The sequence below is a fragment of the Odocoileus virginianus genome, chromosome 13 (genome assembly GCF_023699985.2).
Source record: "Odocoileus virginianus isolate 20LAN1187 ecotype Illinois chromosome 13, Ovbor_1.2, whole genome shotgun sequence".
Lineage (NCBI taxonomy): Eukaryota > Metazoa > Chordata > Mammalia > Artiodactyla > Cervidae > Odocoileus > Odocoileus virginianus.
This window is the reverse complement of record NC_069686.1, coordinates 46,399,371-46,422,196: the sequence shown is the minus strand read 5'-3', so window position 1 is coordinate 46,422,196 and position 22,826 is coordinate 46,399,371. Positions and strand designations below refer to the sequence as shown.

The 22,826-nt window shown below is 34.6% G+C and overlaps 1 protein-coding gene across 1 annotated transcript in view; it reads right to left on the bottom strand.

Annotated features, from left to right (window-relative positions):
* The window catches only part of LRP1B (LDL receptor related protein 1B), a 2,064,747-nt gene that overhangs the window by 691,057 nt on the left and 1,350,864 nt on the right, over positions 1-22,826 (bottom strand). The window contains 4 exon segments of the mRNA XM_070476260.1: positions 3,382-3,609; positions 4,902-5,033; positions 21,662-21,906; positions 22,190-22,354. Of these exon segments, the coding sequence (XP_070332361.1) occupies positions 3,382-3,609; positions 4,902-5,033; positions 21,662-21,906; positions 22,190-22,354 (770 nt within the window).

Here is a 22,826-nt window from a genome sequence, read left to right as displayed (position 1 = left end):
ATTAGTGTTTATCTGTTGATGAAATTATCTGCTATCTGTTATCTGCTACAACTGACTGTAACAGAGCTCATGTGGGTAATACATACATTAAGAATAGTTTAATGTTTCAGGATATGGAGAATGACAAGGCAGGCAAACTATTTCTAATCCCCTTCATAAAAACTTGATCCAAAGAGCCTCAGTGTTTTCATCAGAAAATGGTCTAACTGGAAGAAAAATGGTGACTGCGTGGGGCAATGGATAGATGGGGTCCTGATTTTTCAAGGTGGTTTGACATTAGACTTGGGCTGAGAAAGGTAAGAAGAATGTTTCAAGAAAAAGCCCAGTAGACGAAGGCTAATGAAGTGAGAAAACAGAGGGCAACAGCATAATAGGTAAGAGAATGGCCAAAATTTCATTTGCATGGAATCAGGAATAAAAACCATGAAAGGATAAAATAAGGTACAATCACTGGCAGGATTTGAATACTTTGATGAGTTCAGAAGTTGAACTACCAAAAGGTTATCTAAAGATTCTCTTCTTATGGAAGGACATATCAGTCCCTAACAAAGTTTCATTCTTGAAGAAAGGGAAAGGCAATGTTGTTCAACTTTTCGGGAAGCCAGAGACTAAGTAGTTGCCCTTGACAATGTCTGTTCCTCAATTTTCATATTGAATTATTTTAATTATTTACTCTTTGTAATCTCAAAAATCTTTCCACATTCCACTGTATCTTTGGTTTCCACCCTTTCCAGGCTTCCATCGCCTTTAACTACAACTGCTATAGCAAACTTATGTCCCAGAGTTCACTGATCATCTATCTTCACCCTAGATCTCTTCAACTCTCTACTAAGAATAATATCTAGAGTGATTTTTCCAAAATAAAACTAATCATGTGGTCATACTCTCCTTAAACATTTCCTCAGTTCTCATTATTTTCAGTATTAACATAAAAATAAACAATTTATCCCACATAGGCCAGTATGATTTGGTTCTGGTTATTATTTTATTTTTTTTATATCCATCAACTTGTACAACTCCCTCTTCTGTACTTCATACTATTCAGTCTGTTCTGGCCCTCCTTCAATTTCTTATCATCTAGAACATATTCCAATATTTTACAAAATGATTGAATTAATAATATTTGTTCCTAATGTGTATGCCTATTATTAGTAAGAAAATATTATTGCTCAATTTGTTGTTAATAATTGTAGAGTCTGCTAAATGGAGATAATTGTGATTTTCTCAAAGATAAACTCACCAAATTGCTACTAGCTATCAATTTATATTTAGAGACAGAAAATTGTTCCCCAATTTTTTTTTTTGAGGTAAAAATATCTTTACTTTTTACAATTCATAGAGCCTTTGGAAAGTACTTAACATTCATAATAAAATATGTAAACAACTTTCTATTAGATTTTGATGAACTTGTGAGAAGACCACTGAGCTGTCAGCTAATCAATAAATAATTATTGTTTTCCTTTGCCCCTATGAAAAGTCCTGAAAAAAAAAAAAAGAAATCTTTCCATTAGCTTTTTTCTCTTCTCTTATAGAAACTTTGAAATAAATATTTGAACAAGCTTATAACCAATTCATTCAAGTTTCATTAACAGTATTAACTTGAGATGGGTAAAGAGCTAGCATAAATACAAGAGGACTTGAGTGCTCAAATACTCTCAGATCTACTAATGATACTCAAACCAGTCTTCCAGTAGTATGTATGGAAACTGTTAAGAAATAGCGTAAATTTAAAACCTGTACTTTTATTGCTTTCATTAAGAAGTTAATCATTGCTCAAATAACATCTGATTTAAAATTTTCAGTATTTTTCAAGGCAGAAAAGTTTGATATATCTGTTTGAGTCACTGATTATGCCTTTCTCCATGCATGCATGTGTGCTCAGTTGTGACTAACTCTTTGCAACCCTATGGACTATAGCTGTCAGGCTCCTCTGCCCATGGGATTTTCCAGGCAAGAATACTGGAGAGGGCTGCCATTTCCTTCTCCAGGGGACCCCCCCAACCTAGGGATTAAACCCCATCTCAAAGTCTTCTGCAATGGCATTCCTGGGTGGCTCTTTACCACTGAGCCCCCTGGGAATGCCATCCTCTGCCTTCCTTCAAATCATTCTATCATGCTTCAAGGAGAGTAATTAGTTAGTACAGTCACTCAGTTGCTCAGTCATTCCGACTCTGTGACCCCATGGTCTTCAGCACGCCAGGCTTCCCTGTCCATCACCAACTCCCGGAGTTTACTCAAACTCATGTCCATTGAGTCAGTGATGCCATTCAATCATCTCATCCTCTGTCATCCCCTTCTCCTCCTGCCTTCTTTCCCAGCATCAGGGTCTTTTCAGTGCCAGTTCTTCGCTTCAGGTGGCCAAATTATTGGAGCTTCAGTTTCAGCATCAGTCCTTCCAAAGAATATTCAGGACTCATTTCCCTTAGGATGGACTGGTTGGATCTCCTTGTAGTCCAAGGGACTCTGAAGAGTCTTCTCTATCACCACAGTTCAAAAGCAACAATTCTTCAGTGCTCAGCTTTCTTTATAGTCCAACTCTCATATCCATACATGACTACTGGAAAAACAGCTTTGACTAGATGGAACTTCGTTGGTAAATTAATGTCTTTGCAAGGACCATGAGACTGAAGAAAAAGTGTATATTGTTTGATTCTGCAAGTCATGGCAAACAGCAGGCACTCAACTAAGATTCACTCAATAAAACAATAACTGACCCAGAAATCACATTATACCAAAATTAGAGCAAAAATGAGGATAATTCATGCTAAATATTCAGAGTTCAACCACTGCATTTATATGTATGTCTCATTTCAGCTATATTTTCTACTTTTGGAAAATTTACTCTTTTCTCTTTTTAAGATTTTTAAATTAAAAAAAAAATTAAAGGTTCTTAATTCAACAACATTACTAAAAAACTATGATTCAACCTGCTAGGTCAGGGGGAGGATAAGAACAAGTTTTTTCTCTTATTTGTTTAGTCTAGTTCTATAAAAAATATATGCAAAAGGAAGTTGATAATAAGCTTGAATCAGAGCAAACGGTCTTTACCAATATCCTATATTCTTTTTGGCAAATACAACAACACACCTAACAGCCAAAAGGAGTCTTCAAATCTGTTTACCTAGAAATTTGTTAATTTCAAGATCCATTCTGAATTTGTTTCTTCTTGCTAAGCTTCTAGTTATCAGATGACTATATTCAACATAATTATAGCATTCAACAATTGTTAGAATACAGCTTGTTATTAAATCATTGAATAATCAATTCCAACTTTCAATTAACAACATAGAATTGGATAATAGAAAAAGAATACAAAAGAGACATAATTATTACAGACTAAATGACAAACATTTTTAAAGTTGTATAGTAGAAATCTTTTACCTCTTGAAATAACAGTTTCTAATCCAGTTCCATTAATAAAAGCCCGTTTGATGGTTTGCGTCTTAATGTCTGTCCAGTATAGACGTTCTTCAGAAGCATCAAAGTCTATCACAGTAACATCATCAATGTCAGGGACTGTAAAGGCCGTGATAAAGTTAAAATATGGATTATCAATATCCACCCCTCTGATTTCAGAACGTCGTGCATATAGAAGAAATTTCTTCATTTCTAGAAATGAAACAGAAATGTATTTTTCTTTATAAGCTTGGCAAGTTTGAAGCAACCTAGAAATCCTAAACATTTGTTGATGATTTAATAGGTTTTTCGCATATGAAAAACATGACCAAGATTTGATAAAATATGAAAAATAAGTTAAAATCCTTAAGTCATTTTTCTTAATGTCAAGAAATTATCAGTAATTGATCTGATCTTAGAATTTCAAGCAAACTTGTTAAAAGACATGAACTTTACAAATCTCAAACAGCCACATTTGTCTTTGTTTATAATCATAAAAATATTGCAGTGTAGTAGATGCTTTTTGAAGGAGTCTAAGAACATTTTTCTCTATATGATCTTTGAATAAAATGAGGTTGAACATTGCTTTTAAAAATCATGTTCATTTTTTCCATATCAAAATTAGGCTAATGTTAAACCATAACATACTGTAAATTTTTGTGAATCTGTAGTAAGTAACATTGTGAGGCATTCTATTATTTTTACTTAAATAGACAGCTTTCTTGTACCAAGTTTGTGAAATATTGGTAGATTTAATAGAAAGAAGAGTCATAGATATTCTATTCTCTTGTTTTTCTCCTTTGGGGTTATTGTTGATATTTGAAATATGTTATTATTGTGAAAAATTATTTAAAGCCAAGGGTACCTAACTTTCTGAGTTAAAATTTGATGAATACACTTTCATTGGCCCTTCAAAGTAATTGGTTTGCAAATCAACAAAAATTACTAATAAAACAAAGCAAAACATAGTTTGATTTTCATTCACAAATTTTAGTATCAATTTTTGGTTTAAATAAGCTGTTAAAAGTTTTTTTATAAATCTTCCCAATTTATATCTTTTACTTCATATTTTCTCCCTTCAAGTTGATAATCCCCTATAAAATGATGCTGAAGTAACTTTAGGAGAGCAGGAGGAGATTAAAGCTGTTAAGTACATCTTTGTTATGCGGGTTACCTACATCATCATTTTTTGATAATGCATTTTCACTTGCAAATCTCCCTGTTCTGTAGAGATAAACTCTGCTAACACACCAAATAAGAAAGTAGCAAGAAAGAAAGTGAATAAGATAACAAGCAGCAAAGTGCAGCCTATCACATATTTAAAGAATTTGTCAGTGTCTCCCAAAGTAGATGACTCATCAATTGACTGAAAATAGCACCACCTCAAATGCTGGTTTTTAAGGACATTAAAAACCTCTCCTGCTTTACTGTGAGGAAAATCCAAATGCTAATACAATCTGAGAGGATTCACTTTGGAGTTTCTGTAAGACCTGGGAGAAATTTACCATAGCAAGTCTTCTTGTTGGAGGAAAGCTTCATCAAGTGGGGGCACGCACAGGCAGCACTCCTGTTATGATTGATCAGACACATGTGCGAGCAGGGGCCTCTGCCATCATTAGCTGCACAGGGATTGGGAGCTGTAATTACACAGTGAAATATTAACAGTGAAGAAGGAAGAACACGTTAGGGGACCTCTGAGGGTGACAAGGGTTATTCACTTAATGATTCAAAGTGAAGTTCCCTAGATAGCACATGTTACTCAAGTGATTAATATGACAATAATGACAATCATACAGTTATTACATGAATAAAAACATTTTTCCTCATCAAAGATAACAACTAAGATAACTCCCTCAAGTTCCTCTAAGATGAATGATATTCATTCTATTGCCTTAGAAGCAAAGGGTTTTTTTTTAAGTATTTAGTCTGAGAAATAATCAGGAACAGCTATTAAATTTTGTATAAATTAAACTCAGGTAAATGTGATAATGCAGGTGTCAGGAGTTCCAACTGAGAAACTGCTGTTACATATACTGTGTATCCTTTCAGGCCATTTCTTTTTCAAATCAGAGGCCTATATGAATAAAAATTTCATCTTCCTTTATTATAAAGACATCTTTTTTTGCTGTATTAACTTATTCCATGGCTAAATATTGCTACATACTCATATTTACTATATTCCATCATATCCAAAACTTGATATCTTCAAATTTAAAATGGAATATTAAATTTTGTGTTTGATCTCATTCTCTCTTTCTTTTGTGTTTATTATTTTGTCATTGTTAGGTAGTTAGAATAAGAAAAAGGAGTCCAGAATGGCAGTGGCTAAAAGACAAGGAAGGGAAAAGCCTGTGAAAATAGAACAAAGGAAGGTCCGAGGACTGGAGTGAGGACCTCAGGTAGAACAAACAACACTCCTTGCTAGCCCAGTTTACATAGGGCAGGCCCGGGGGAGGAGAAAAAACATATAAAAGGAGCCAAAGACTGGAGGTTTCTCTCTCTTCTCTTCGAGTGTTTTGGGTCATCATTCCCTCACACCTAGAGGATGTATTTTCCTTTATTTTCTAAATAAAACTGAGTTGTAACATGGAGCCGTAACATTGATCCATCTGAGAGCTGTAACGCTGGTCCATCGCTTCAAATTTTTGTTGTGACGAGACAGAACTAAGGAAATACACACTCCCCAGACATCATCATATCTTTTGGATAAGATTTTAATCTCAATTGATCCAACGTTTTCTTAAATATTATTTTTATAAAGCCTATCTAGTAGGACAAATTCTATAGAACTATACTAGTCAACTAAGGGCAGAAAAGAATTATACCTTTTGATTTCAGCAGCAATACTTTAGTCTTCAACTAACAATATTTTCCTAACAAATGGATCTATTTCTCAGAGTAGCAATATCAGTCTTATAGACTTTTAAACCACAAAGAATAAAAATCAATAGGTTATAATAAGAATTTAGAGATTAGAGAAATTAACTGAATTTAATAAATGCTCAAGGTGGCCTTTGGCAGTCTTCGGGACCCTCCCCATAAGATAACGAAAATGATCCATGTCTATGCATTTGATTTAAAAAATAAAAACAAAAAAGAAAATGAAAGACTCAGAAATATTTTCCCAAGCAAATAAGGACCAACATTATTAGAAAAGAGTGGAGACTAAAGTTGAGATTCTTTATGAGTGTAAGTTTCTCTGTCACATGGTATGCAAAGTCGTGTCCGACTCTTTGCAACCCTAAGGACTGTAGCCCCACAGGCTCCTCTGTCCATGGGATTCTCCAGGTAGAATCCTGCAGTGGGTTGCCCTGCCCTTCTCCAGGGGATCTTTCTGACCCAGGGATGGAACCTGTGTCTCCTGCGGCTCCTGTATTGCAGGCAGATTCTTTACCACTGGGGAAGCCCAGCACATAGTATAAATGCCACATATTCTGCTTTCTTTCCTTTTAACTTCATCTATTATAATTGGCTCAGATGGTAAAGAATCTGTAATGTAGGAGACCCAGGTTCAAACTCTGGGACAGGAAGATCCCCTGGAGAAGCAAATGGCAACCCACTCTAGTGTTCTTGTCTGGAGAATCCCAGGGACAGAAGAACCTGCTGGCCTACAGTTCATGAGGTCAGAGAGGACTGCGTGATGAAGTAGCAACTCTACAATGGGTGTCTTTAAGGAACTAAGGTTAGTAAAGCAAGAGTTAGATGGGAAGATTATTAACGAGCAAAGATGTTACCAGAAAGGAAGTGAAATAAAGAGGCATTGTTGAAATGTTAGCTATCTAGAATAGGGTTACCCAGTTACTGGTACATAGGGAAAAAAAAAAAAAAAAACACCTCAAAGTTTTAAATTCTTGAAAAAAAGAAGAGAATGGGGAAGAAAGGGGATAAAAAAATAAAAAATAAAGAAGAGTAGAGGGAGGAAAAGAAAGAAGGAGATATTTGTTTAAAAACACTGACATGGAAAATGCTATTCCTCTCAAAGAAATTAAAAGCAAAATCCATGACAACTCAATAACAAGTACTTGGATTTCACTTTAAACATCACTATCTTTAGCTTGGAATCATATTAACTTTTCTCAACATCCTATAATTGTGATAAAAAGCTTTCTAAAATCAACAATAACATATTAAATTTATATATATATATACATATATATATATACACACTAAAGTAAAAAAATGCACTTTGCAGCCCCAATATCTGTATTAATGATAACACTGTAAGGTAGTATTAACAATATTTTGTGCTTCATGGTGAGGAAAAATCCACAAAGACTTCTTTCAATTTTTATCTTTTCTCACTTTGAAATAATGGACTTAAATCTTTTTGATGTTATTTCTAACCATACATTTAAATAGATACCTACTCTAAATACCAAATTAAGGAATTTGGTTTTCATACTCACATCTTAGTATAAAGCAAGGCTCAGCAAATATGAATCCTGGAGCCTTATCTGGTTCACTGTCTATTTTTATGAATAAAGTTTTATTGGACCATGGCCATGCTCATTAATTTACATGTTATTCACATGACTTTCTCATTATAATAGCAGAGTTGAACAGTTTCAGCAGGGACCACTTGGCAGAAAAAGCCCTAAAATACATTTTCTAGCTCTTTACAGACAATACCTGATACAAAGTTACTATTTTATAAGAAATACTATTGCAATATCCAATATTAATATGAAGATTGTAAACCCCTATAAAACCAAAACTATCCCATGTATTGTATCCAGGAGATGGGAAAAACTGACCAGTTAATGGGATGCTATAAAGAATATTAACAGATGAAATCCAAATATAGGTGTGCAACTTGGGTTCATTGATAATTCTTAGTATCAAAACTCAAGTTGACCAAACAAAGACCTTTAAACATATGTAACACCCCACTTATATTTACTCATTGAATACATATTTATGAATCACCTCATATTCTGCCTAGTTTTAAAAAGCTGGATATAACAGCAGATAAGAGATAGTTCTTGCATCAAAGAATTTAAGCGTCTGTACTCTTAAATACACCATTCTCTCCAAATCTATGGTCACTGGCTCAATTTAGGTTCTTTGCATCTCTTGCTTGGATTGCTGCTCTAACTTCCTAAATAATCTGTTAATTTTCAGTCTCTCCTCCTTGCCTATGGTAACTTTCTAACATACAGACTTGCTCATATAGTTCCTTTGCTTAAAAATCTTGGATAGTTTCTCTACTTTAGATAAGTCTTCCTCACAAAGACGCACATTTTATCTGCTACCATTTCCTCCAAGGTTTATTAACACTAGCCGGATTGGTTTGCTCAGTTGCTCAGTCATGTCCAACTCTCTGCGACCCCATCGACTATATTCCACTAGGCTTCTCTTTTCATGGGATTCTCCAGGCAAGAATACTGGAGTGGGATGTCATTTCCTCCTCCAGATCTCCTAGACCCAGGGATTGAACCCACATCTCCTGTGTCTCTTACATTGTTAGGCGGATGCTTTACCACTGTGCCACCTGGAAGCCCTCCAGATTGATTTACCTGCTGTTTTTTTACCTTTCATTTTTTTGTTTGTTTGTTTTTTAATCCTGATCCACTCTGTTTATTTTTATCAAAGATGTCATAGTCTTCTAAATTCCAAAAATTTTAATTTCAAAGATTTTTTTTTTACTTCTCTTTCACTACCATATTTAATTGTCAACTATTATCAGACTTGCCTATTATGTGCCCTTTCTTTCCATTTTTACCTCTCCTGTTGCAATATAAAATTATTTCATCACTTTGGAGTAACTGCTATAACCATGTAACTAGTATTCTATGGTACTGTCAAAAGTATATTAATCTCTGTTTCAAAGACACCATCCTATCTTGTAGTTTCATCTACCATTTTCCTTCTACATACACATTATGCACATGGTAAAAAGGACTCCAAATTGTTCCTTGAACATCTATAGCTTGTCTTTTTCTACCTCCACAGAAAGTATTTTCTTCCTGTAGAATTTCATTACCAACATCCTTACATTATTATTTCATGAATCAGCTCAAGTTATTTTTCTTTCACAAAATATTTTCTAATGAAACTAGCTAGTGCTGATTCATTACAACTCTAAATATTAGTTTCAGTTATCAATATAAAAGGCATTAGGCATTTATTATTTACTGTCTTATTTTCTAATTGTCTTTGACATGTATTTGCATATTTTTATCATTATACCCTGCTCTCTCTAGGTAAATCAAGGGTAGGGAAACTATTTTTTTTGTTTGTTGTTTTCTATAAAAGGCCAAATTGTAAATATGTTCACCTTTGTAGCCCTTGTGCCCTTTTTCAACTTTGCTACTACAACAAAAAGCAGCCATGAAGCAATATGTGAATCAAGACATATAGCTATGTTCAAATAAAATTTTATTTGCAAACTTTGCAGATGTCTAAAGTTAGTCTGAGAGTCTTAGTTTGTCAAATTCTGAGACTTAGTTTGTCAAAGTCTATGCTGGCAGGAACTATGACTATCAACATATACATAGTTTTTCACCTAAAATTTCCACGTGATCTATTACTGTTTTGGATTCATACACATGCTCATAAACATATGCATGTCTATGTTCTAACAGGGCAACAATCTAAAATTTTGAAAGTAAGCTAAAAGACAGCTATAGATGAGCTATAGCCATAGCTTTAGGAGAGCTATAGATGAAAACATTAAATAATGCATAACTACAATACTTTACTGGAGAATGAAATGCTAATTATGCAATCATATAAGACTGATGTGTGCTCTGTAAAGAAAACAATATCATTAAGATGATCTTATATTTCATGCAAAACTGTGTTTAATTGCAGTCCATTTTTCACCAGCAAACAAATAAATACTTTAAACCCAATTACTTTATCTGTTAAGTTCAAATAAAATATACATAAATGTGGATGCAATATAAAATATATACAATATTTATTTACCTAACAATACTAAGCTTAAAGCAAAAGAATCTCAAGACCCAATGTTAGATAAGAGAAACATTTTTCTCTGTCCTGTGTAATCATTGTTGATAATAATTAATATTCATCATGTTAATGAAATTTGTTCATAGAAAATAATTAATATAAAAATGCATATCTATTATAGCTATATTTTTAGTTATAATTTTCTGTTTGAAAAGAATTTAATTTTTTTAAATTAATTTAAGAAAGATCTTACATTTAAGCATTAATTCCAAATCCTTTTCCCTTTGACAAATATCTACAAATTATAATTTTAGTATTTGATGTTGAAGAACTAGAGGAATCCGTTATTTAAAACACACACATATAATAAAATATGTGCAAGTACAAGATGTTCTTATTGCTTTAATTTACAAGTTTCTATTAATACCAGGTATGCGGGAATTACTTTCATCAAAACTCATATTTTACAGATTAATTTTATACTGTACTCTATTTTTATGAAGTAGAAACAAAAATCTAAAAATCTTATCTTCTATAGGCAGCTGTATTTCAAAGAGAAAAGATTTAAAAGCCACAATACTATTTCCATTTATTTGTGTACACTTTTCTAAAAAGAGTGAATTCAAACATGTAATATCATGCTACATTTATTGGTGAGATATATCTTAAAATATCAATGAATTTTCAGATTTTCTAAGAGGTGCTATGTCTTTCTGACTTGCTATTTACTTTTACTTGCTGCATAATTTAAAAGAAGAAACATTTGTGCCAGAAAAATTTCTATGTTCAGAATGATTTAATAATCACAAAGCTTTTGTCTAAAACAGTGGTTCTCAACCAATGGTAGTGGTGGTGAGGGGGGATTTTGTCCCCTCAGAAGCAATTAATAATGTCTAGAGACATTTTTGAATGACATAACTGAGGTTACCAACTGGCATTTTAGTGAGTAGAGGCCAAAGATGCTAATAAATGTCATATAATGCAAAAGAATGCTCCCCCTCCCAACTAAGAAATACCTACCTCCAAACATGAAAGGTACAGAGGTTGAGAAGTTTTGATCCTGGATTGGAACTCTGGACTCTGCATCTTAATGTATCTGAATGAAGAGCTCATAAATACTTACATTTGTATTTCTGAGGCAAGTACATCAAACAACCAGTGTCAAGGAAGAAAGAATTTTATGATTTCTTTGATACTAATCTTTTCCACTGTTCCAAGAGAAACTATATTATAGCATAATTTTAAAATAGCAATTTATAATGCAGCTATACTTACTACCTACCTATAAATTCATTTACAGTTTAGTTGTTTGATATTTGTATTCCATCTTGACAAAGAAATAATGCTAAAATGGAAATTAAGTTTTTCAGGTGAATCAACAAAATCCATTAATTCAAAATGTGATTTAAAGATGCTACAGAAAGATTTACTGAAAAATTAAATTAGGTGTAGGTCTACATAACTAGTAGTGGGAGCAAAAGACTACCTGTTACAGGAAGGAGGTATAAGAGTAGAAATTGAGTTCCATTGTGATTTTTCATATCAACAGTTGGAATGACTTAGCAACATATTTTTGGTATGTTTCAACTCTTATTTCTCCTCTTTGTTGGTAATTTTGTATCTCTCTTTTACTTGGCTCTCAGTATTGCACAATGTTCTAATACCTCACAGAAACCTAACAAGGTTACTTAGATCTCAAAAATTTCTCTTTGCTTTGCTATCACCTGCCTTTCACTTTGCCTCAGTCAGAAATTTCATCCCTTCAAAGCTGCAGATATCAAAAAGTAAAGGTAGAGGCTTTTTAGCTGTTTCATATCAGCTTTCCATTCTTAGAAATAGTATTTTTAACTAAGGTCCATTTCAAATTTTTTAGTATTTATTTATTCTTTTAAGCTGTGTGATTCTATTTCATATTTTATTTTTTGGCCATAAGATGTAGTATGTAGGACCTTAGTTCCCTGACCAGGGATTGAACCTGTGCTGCCTGCATTGGAATCAAGGAATCTAAAGTAGTAGATCAAGGAAATCTCTTAATGTCCATTTAAAGAAAAAAAAAAAAAAAACTTCTGTTGATAGTATATAAATATGTGAAAGAAAGAAATACCATAAAACAGTGGGAAATAGTATTTTTAACAGAATTAATAATATGTAGAATGGAAGGAATATGTATATACAAGCAGAGACAGAGAGAGGAAAATGTTTTGATAGGTCATTAGATATTGATATAAAAAACTGTGGAAGTGAACAATTTAAGTAACCTGAAAATATTTGAGATTCAGCTCCACCACAATGAAACATAGTTTTAACAGTATTACATTTTTTTAACTTTTTTTAATTGAAAATGTTGCTTGTAGTTAAATATACTAATAAGTCCAAGTGGAATCCCTCATTCTTCAAGTTTTATAAGGATACTTTCCTTATAGCAGCAATAATATTTATAATGAAATAATAATGTTTCCTAAAGCAGCAATAATATTACTAATATTCTTAGAACTTCCCTGTTGGCTCAGATGGTAAAGAATCTGCCTGCAATACAGGAGACCTGGGTTTGATCCCTGGGTTGGGAAAATTCCCGGGAGAAGGGAATGCTACACAATTCAGTATTCTTGCCTGAGGAAATCCCATGAACAGAGGAGTCTGGTGGGCTACAGATCAGGGGGTCGCAAAGAATTGGACATACTGAGCGACTAACACACACACACACACACACACACACACACACACAATATTCTTAGAAACTAGTTGTTGTTGTTTTTTTTTTTAATAGTATCAGCTAGTTTTCTTGCTAATGTCAAGAAAAGTTTCATTTTCTATAGAAGTATTTTCCTGAAGCAACTGGAAGCCTTAAATCATTTCAATGTTAAAACGACTCTCTGAGAAACAGCCTGGAGTTCACCTTGTATTGTCATAACATAGAGGGCAAGTGAAATAAAAATTGATAGAAAAAATAAAAGTTCCAAAAATGGAATAATTTATTTTTATCACAATGAGCTAGAAACTGTGCTAAGTGTTTCTATAAGCATTATTCCTTTTATTCCGCCTACTGGCCATTTTTGTTCTTACACATAAATTATCCTCGTTTTATAGAAGTGTACTTAATTTTGAAAATGGTGAAAAGAAAAGAATGCTTACAATCATACAACTTTTAAGAAAGAAATACATTTTCAGATATCAGAATGCAACCACTAACCATTATACATACTACCTTTCTAAATGAACTAAATCACATAGATTCATTTATTTGGCCATTTAACAATTTATGGGGTAGATAATGGATACTGTTTTAGAATATGATTTTTTTAAAATATATATATTTAATCTAATTGCTATAACTGTGACAATGTCCTAATATTCTATTCGTTCTGTTTCTGGATTTTTATTTGATTTTCTAAGGGGTATTGTCATTTTGATTTGTTACACAAAAGAGTTTGTACATTTGCCAGTTGACAGGTGTTTCAAGAACAAAATTAAAAGTGATGGTTGAGTCCACACCAGTGTTTGAGGGTAAAATAAAGTGGACTCTGCAAAATAGTACTTTTATTATCAACAGGTACTAAGTCCCCATTGAACTGAGGCCTTCTCAGAAAAAAAGCTTCTTTAAGAAAAGAAAAACAATTTTTAATTGGTGAAAATCTAATTAATAAAAATATTTTCAAAACTCTATATTTGAAGTGACAATCATATTCTTAAGCTATTTCAAGAAAAGATTCCAGGGCTTCCCTGGTGGTCCAGTGGCTAAAGAGTCCGCCTGCCAATGCAGGGGATGCTAGTTTGATCGCTGCTCCAGGAAGATCCCACATGCCACAGGCAACCAAGTCTTGTGCCACAGCTACTGAGCCCATGTGCTACAACTGCTGAAGCCCGTGACCCTAGAGCCCACGCTCTGCAACAAGAAAAGTCTGCACACCACAATGAAGTGGAGTCTCTGTTTAGCGCAACTAGAGAAAGCCAGTGCAGATCAGCAAAGACCCAGCACAGCCAAAAATAAACACACAAATAAATAAATAACTCTTAAAAAAAAAAAAGATTCCAATCAGAGAAAGTGAGGAAAGAAATGTGAAACAAAATTGAAAACCAAACACACACACAAAAATCCATGTGTAATCTTTCTATATCCATGAAAAAACACAACTCCACTACTAGGTGTTAAATCACAACTGAAGTTGTGATTAAGAAAACATCTTTATGGTGTCTGAATCAAAATGTAAGATTAGAAAGATTCTGAGCTCACCTCCTCCCGTGGATACACCAAAAGCTACATATAAAACAACTATCTCTGAGAATAGCTTGAAGTGAAACAGATTTTCAACAACTAAATATATAAAGAAAAGATGACATTGAGACAGGCAGGGTAGATAGAGACTCAGTAGAGTTAGAAGCTACACCCTCAGAGCAGAGATACACAGTGGGAGGGTTATCCCAACTGCCTAGGTCTCTACTGAGGAGCTCAAGCTCCAAATTGGGCTTCCCATCAAGAAAACCTTCCCTGAATGTCTGGCTTTAAAACTAATGGGGCAATAAAATAAAATAAAACTCATGGGGCTTACTTCCAGAACAGCCAAAGGGCAGTGAGAAGTCAGACTCACTCTGTGAATGGGTTGTCCACAAACTCAATAGTTCTGACTCCCAGTAGAGAAGCAGTACAGTTAGGCAAAATGAAGAGACAAAGAATAGCTTCCCAATGAAAGATCAACAAAAAAACATCAGAAAAAGAACTAAATGAAACAGAGATAAGCAGTTTATCAGATAAAGAGTTCAAAGTCATAGTCTTAAAGATGCTCACTGAACTTGGGAGAAGAATGGAATAACTCAGGGTGTACTTCAACAAAGGGATAGAAAATATATATAAAAATATCAAAATAGAACAGAAGGAAACTACTGAAGAGAAAAATACATGATTGGGAATCAACAGCCAATTAGAGAATGCAGGATATACCAGTGATCTGGAAGATAGGGTAGTGGAATTCACTTAAATAAAACAGCAGAAAGAAACAGAAATACACACACACATACACATATATGTGTGTGTATATATATATATTTGAGTATAATTTAAGGGATCTATAGAACAACATCAGGCATATAAAGTATTCCATTATAGGTCCCAGAAAAAGAAAAGAGAAAGAGAGAGAAAACCTATATGAAGAATAAATGGCTGAAAATATAGAAAATATATTTTCCTTCCCTGGTGGCACAGGTGGTAAAGGATTTGCCTGCAATGCAGGAGACCTGGGTTCAATCCCTGGGTTTGGAACATCCCCTGGAGAAAGGAATGGCAGTCCACTCCACTATTCTTGCCTGGAGAATTTCATGGACTGAGAAGCCTGGTGGGTTATAGTCCATGAAGTAGCAAAGAGTCAAACATGATTGAGTGAATAATACTTTCACTTTCATTATATTTTCCAGATATAAAATAAATGTCATTGTTGCAAAATATAACAGGGGATATAATCATAAATATTTTAATACCTTTGTATGGTGACAGATGGCTATTAACCTTATCATGGTGACCAACTTATAATGTACTCTACAAATGCCAAAACACTATGTCATACCCCTAAAACTAACAATATAGTGAACTATGCTTTTAAAAAAACGAGTTTAGAGAAACAAAAACTTTGGTCTGCGAGAGGGCATAGAGAAGGACAGCAAACCCACTGGATGGGAGAAGGTGTGCATACTAGAGAGGAAACTCACATTTTCTTCATATTTACAAACAATTTAATCTATAAAGTGGGGGAGGACCGTAAAACAAAGTAACTAAGAAAACTGTCTCTCTACCTATCTATCCATCCATCCATCTATCCATCTAGGATTCCAATTTATAGATGAAACAACTAACATAATGGTCATGCTGTCAGGATATGACAAAGCTAGAATATGAACTAGTCTGGTTCTAGAAGCTTGCTCTTGATTACTATGTTTCCTGAGCGGATTGCTATGAAAGTTTTTTTTTTTTTTTTTGCATTTACATTTTGTCACTTAACAATATAGTCCTATTATTTAATGAACTGTATTTTTTAGTAAAAAGACTTCAACATTTATACTAATCTCGGACATATTTAGGGTCTCTGGGACACATGCAAACAATTCCACTGAAAGTGCTCTAAATAAAATTATAGCTGACCTTCCTCCAGGTTGCCAAATCAATGAATACCTTCATGCCTTGATCTTTCTTGACTTCTCTGCAAGAGTTAACACCATTGAGCACTGTCATCTTGAAACTCTTCTCTTACTTTTTTTGACTGTGCTTTTTTAGTTCTGAAATCTCTTGGCCATCCTCTTCTCAGCATCTTTCTTTGCCTTTCTGGTTTATATTAGTTTTCTCCAAGGTTCTGTGCTTGTCCTTTTCTAATTTTATATAACAGTCTTAGGAAATCTTATTTATCTTCTTTTTCTTCAATCTACAATTGAATGACTATAAAAACTGTAGTTCCAGACCAAATTCTTTTTGCCTTTATAACCCTGAATACTCAACCATGTCCTAGAGGTACCTCAAATTCCACATATCCAAACTTTAATTGTTTGATTTATCCTTTAATTCAGATGCCAGTAAGCTTTGGCCTACAGGTTAATACTACCCTTTGGGTTACTATTTTTTAATTGGAGGAAAAACACCAAAAAAATAAAGAATAAAATTTTATAACACATGAAAATTTTAAAAAAAATTTCAATTTCAGTGTCCATAAATAAAATGTTATTGAAACACAGTGATGGTCATTCACTTTTCATTTGACTGCTATTACACTATCTCAGCAGAACCAAGTAGGTCAGCAAAGACCATATAACCTGCAGGGCCTCAGACACTTACTATAGGGCCTTCCACAGAAAAAGTTCTGCTCACCCCTCCCTTGTGTGGCCTCTGTGTCACACGTTGATGGTGAAGACAGTTATAGAAACTAGAAAACTAAAGACATCTCAAATTTTCCTTTTCTTGCCAAACTCCCCTACTCTACACATCTCTATCACTTTTTTTTTTTTTTCCTTTAAACTGACTTTGTATATGGCAACTCCAGGCTTCCCAGGTGTTGCTAGTTGTAAAGAACCAATGCAGGAAATGTAAGAGACATGGGTTCCATCCCTGGGTTGGGAAGATTCCCTGGAGAAGGGTATTCCAACCTATTCCAATATTCTCGCCTGGAGAATCCCACGGACAGAGGAGTCTGGCGAGCTACAGCCCATAGGGTTGTATAGAGTTGGATGTGACTGGAAGCAACCTTAGTACACATGCGCATATCTCAGTTCCACCATTCTCTCTGTCCTGGTGTCAGCTGTCTCCTGATCTACTGAAGAAGCTAGGCACTACACCCTACTAGACTCCGACCTACAGTTGTGTCTCTCTCGTCTACCCCTCATATAGATGAAGTCAAGTTTCAGCATGTACTTCTGTTATTTTCCCTTCATTGACCAAATAGTTTCAATGTTTTTCTCATTTGTTCAGGGCAGTGGTTCTTAAGACAGCATCAGCATTCCATGGGAATTTGTTAAAAATAAAAAATTTTAGGTCATACCATAGACCTATTGAATCAGAATATCTTGGATAGAGGCCATAAATTTGTGATTTAATGATCCCTCCAGTAAATTTAGTGCACATTTAGGTTTGACATCACTTGAACACTTATCCAGTTATTCTTAAGGATGAAAATTGAAATTTCTTTGTAAGGGGACCTTTTAAGTCCCATTATGGTTTGATTCCAACCCAATCTTGTATACCATGCATTCCTTCCTTACTTCTAGCTGCTCCAGCCTACAGATGAAGAAATAAGAACCCAGGAGTTAATTAATTTGCCTTAGGTAACAAGATCAGTGAGTGACAAAGGAAGAAACTGAATTAGGCTAAGCCCAAGGACTTTTTTAGGACCACTCCATTCTACCTTTTAAAATATATTTACTATAATTTTAGTTTCAAAATATGACCACAATAATAATTATTTAATTGACCCCAGTTATTAATTTAGCCTGTTCTCTTTCCAGACTATAAACTACAAGAAGGTAAAAATTGATTTGTCCCATGTGAAGTGAAAGTCACTCAGTTGTGTCTGACTCTTTGGAACCCCATGGGCTATACGGTCCATGGAATTCTCCAGGCCAGAGTACTGGAGTGATCCCCTTTCACTTCTCCAGGGAATCTTCCCAACCCAGGAATTGAACCTAGATCTCCAGCATCCCAGGCTGATTCTTTACCAGCTGAGCCACAAAGAAAGCTCAAGAATACTGGAGTGGGTAGCTTATCCCTTCTCCAGCGAATCTTCCTGACGCAGGAATCAGACCAGGGCCTCCTGCACTGCAGGCTGATTCTTTACCAACTCAGCCATCAGGGAAGCATGGGAATGTGTCAATAAAACTTTTCTCTCTACTGCTATCTGGAGATTTGATAGAACAATTCCAAGGAGGATCTCAGTAAGAATTCAATGTCTTCTGCTTGCAGGGCATAGTGGTTTAGACAAGGGCTCTGGGGTCACCCTCCCTGGGGGAAGATAATGAGGCAATTATCCTCATTAGAGGGTATTAGTGGCTATTGGACCTTGAGCAAATCACTTGGCATTTCTCTCCTTTAGGCTCCTTTTCTGTAAAACTGGGTTGCCAACCACCAACCTCATGGAATTACAATGAGAATTAGTATTAGGTGATATTACTGTTATCATTATTAATACTATTCTCATAAAAGGCTTAGCTATACTCTGTAGTTAACACAAATAAATAAATGACACTCCTTTACTCAAATATCTTATTATCTAGGTGGGTAACTAAAATAGAATTAGGAAAATATTAAATAACTATACATATTCTAAGTGCTAAGATAGTTCTTCATGGTGTTAATTAAGAATGTGGAGATAAAATATGAATTATGTACAGATTTATAATTGGTATGTGGCTTTGAAGAGAGAAGGCCTCTCAGGAAAATATTTTATTTCCTGCAAGTCTTGATGTAGATTGAGAGCAATATCTGGAAAGCACTAAATAAAATATAAGTGCATACCTTTCTTATTATTACAAAGTCATGATGATGAAACCATTTTTACTAATGCTTAATCATGCATGCCCAGATCTTATTATCCAAACACAAACTAACATATGGCTCAAGAAAGGTCTATCATAAAACCTTTATGATGCTGCTGTGTTTTTTTTTTAATACATTCAAAACTTATTCAATTAAAAACTGTTTTACTGATAAAAATATATTTAGACTAGATGGCTTCTTGAATGTAAATTGTTCATTTTATCTTAAAGGGAAATATACAATTTTGATGTTCTTGCTCATTAAAAAAATAACAAATATATTTATTTATGCAACTTCTCTCTTTGCAAAGGAAATTATATTCTCTGATGCGTTTATTCAGTAAGTGGCCATAGGTATCAACTACATGGTATAAATTTCTAAAATACACCAGATATAGAAAATGGACAATTTAGGTTAAAATATGCAGTTATCAGTCCACTTAATGGAGTAGGGTGAATATATATCTTCCAGGTCATATGGGGATACAATGTGTTTATTCTTACTGGTGTGAAAATATAGTAAAATGTATATAAATTTTTAGTTCTGAATCTTCCAGTATTTTATATTCAAATTTTTGTCCTCAGTCCTATGGTTGCTATAACAATAAAACTGTTACCTTGTATCCTCCCTACTTTATACTTTCTTGCTTTACTTTTTTTGACCTAGGAGATGGTAACAATCCAAACCACCTGCCTTATCTCCAATCTCTTCCGTCTTCAATATCATCTTCAGTTTAGTATCATAACTGCATGGCTAATAATAAATTCTATGTCATTTCTATACTTAGAAATATTTGGATTTGCCACCAAGAACAAAAACAATAAAAGCAAAACAAAAAAAAAAAAAATGGGACTACATCAAACTAAACAGCTTCTGCCCAGTGAAAGAAACCATTAATAAAATAAAGAGGCAAACTACCAAATGGGAGAAGATATTTGCAAATTATATTTATCAGATAAAAAGTTAACATCCAAAATGTATAAAGAACTCATAGAACTCAATATCAAACAGACAATCTGATTGAAAAATAGGCAGAGGCTCTGAATAGATGTTTTTCTAAGAAAGAGATACAGATGGCTAACAGGCATATGAAAAATGTGCTCAACATCACTAATCATCAAGGAAATGCAAATCAAAGCCACAATGAGATATCACCACATATCTGACAGAATACCTACTATCAAACGGTAAGAAATAACAAGTGTTGTTGAGGATGTGGACAAAAAGGAATCCTGCACTACTGGTGATTATGTAAATTGGCACAGTCACTAAGGAAAATAGTACAGAAGTTCTTCAAAAATTAAAAACAGAACTACCATATGATCCAGCAACTCCACTTCTGGGTGTTTATAAGAGGAAAAGGAAAAGATAAATTTGAAAAGATACATATGTATACATGTGTGTGTGTGTGTGTGTGTGTGTGTGTGTGTGTGTGTGTGCACTGCTATGTTCATTCAGCATTATCTACAACAGCTAAGAGTTGAAACAACCTACGTGTCCCTTAACAGAGGGCCGGATACGGAAGATGCGAGGAGAGTGAGTATAATGTAACATTCATGCTTGTGCTCAGTAAGTCCAACTCTGTGTGACCCCGTGGACTGTAGCCCGCCAGGTTATTCCGTCCATGGGATTTTCCAGCAAAAATACTGGAGAGGATGGCCATTTCCTCCTCCAGAAGATCTTTCTGACCCAGGGCTTGAACCCATGTCTCCTTTATCTCCTGCAATGTAGGCAGATTCTTTACCACTAAGTCACCTGAGAAGTCCTCTTAAAACAGTAATGTAACCTACTTTTCAACAAAAGAGGGCTAGGAAAATTATATGATTGCAACAACTGCATAAAACCCTTAATTTCTAAGATTTCTCTATCTATTTCTATGTAAAATAAATAAAAAGGAAAAGAAAAAATATCCTGAGCTAATTAAAATAAAGGCTGGTACTACTTCCATCAAATAACATAGAAAATATTAAATCAGTGTTAGCTTACAAAATGGAGAAGGCAATGGCACCCCCACTCCAGTACTCTTGCCTGGAAAATCCCATGGATGGAGGAGCCTGGTAGGCTGCAGTCCATGCGGTCACTAAGAGTAGGACACGACTGAGCGACTTCACTTTCACTTTTCACTTTCATGCACTGGAGAAGGAAATGGCAACCCACTCCAGTGTTCTTGCCTGGAGAATCCCAGGGACGGGGGAGCCTGGTGGGCTGCCGTTTGTGGGGTCGCACAGAGTTGGACATGACTGAAGTGACATAGCAGCAGCAGCAGCTTACAAAATTATTTTACAGTTTGATTATTATGTGATTAAGGTGACAATAAATTCTGGTCACTAATTCATAACAATCACTTACCCTGGGGCTGACGGCTGGGATGGTAGATCTGAAGGTCAAACGGCTGCGCGCTGGTTTTCTGAATCACGCTGACATTCTGTCCCGTCCACTTGTTGGCTTTTGACAGCGTGTTGGTCCTCCAGTCCGTCCAATAAACATCACTCCCGTATAGAGACACAGCAAAGGGATGAGAAAGGTATTCGTGACCTCGGATAATTTCTATCATGCTTGTTCCATCATAGAGGGCTGAATAAATGGCATCTGACCTACAGAAAAGTAAATGCATCAGCGGTATATAAAAGCACATTCAAATAGTCCAGCGATATGCTCATACTACTTAAATGGCAAAAAAATTATGTAAAAATATTTTTATGATCCTGTACCTGATTTTCAGAAAGATTTCAAAAAAAAGTGTCATAACAAAAGCAAGTACAGTTCACCACCAATTTCAATATATGTATACATGATACATGCACAGGAATACACATTTTAATTTTGTAAATATTATCTGATGAAGTTATAGAAAAGAAAGGAAAAAAAAAATTAAACCTGGCATCTGTCCAAACTATCCTTTTTTCAAAGTGGTCCACAGTGAGTCCATTAGGCCAAGCCCCAGTTTTCATGTCTTTGTAGATGGTTTTCCTCCCAGCTCCACTCATGGAGGCCGATTCAATGCGAGGAAAATTGGCGTCCCAATCTGTCCAGAAAAGAATTCTGAAGAAAAAGAAATGATGCTATTGCTGATATTATTGTTTCAGTCATTCATTTCAAAAATATTTATTGAATGTCTATGACGTGCTAGGCACTGGCTAGGTAAACAATCACATGTGAAACAGATGCATTATCTAGCCTCATGGGGCTTAGAGTCCAGAACAAGAGACAGACTAAACAAATGCTTGAATATATAACTACAGCTTCTGAAACATATTCAAGAATAACTTTGTTATGAGAGTGAGTGTCTCTAGGCAAAGTAGATAATCTACTTTGAGAAGATAATCAGGGGGGAAAAAAGCAGTTTGAGAAGGTAATGTTTAGACTAAATCTGAGAGATGAACAGAGCATGACAAGAAAAATAAATGGTAGAAACAAAAGCCCTAATGAGAGAAAGAAAGTGGGTGACTGAGGGAAAGAAATTAGGCTAATGTATTAGAAATGTGGCAGTGAGGATAAAGGGGAAATAGATGAA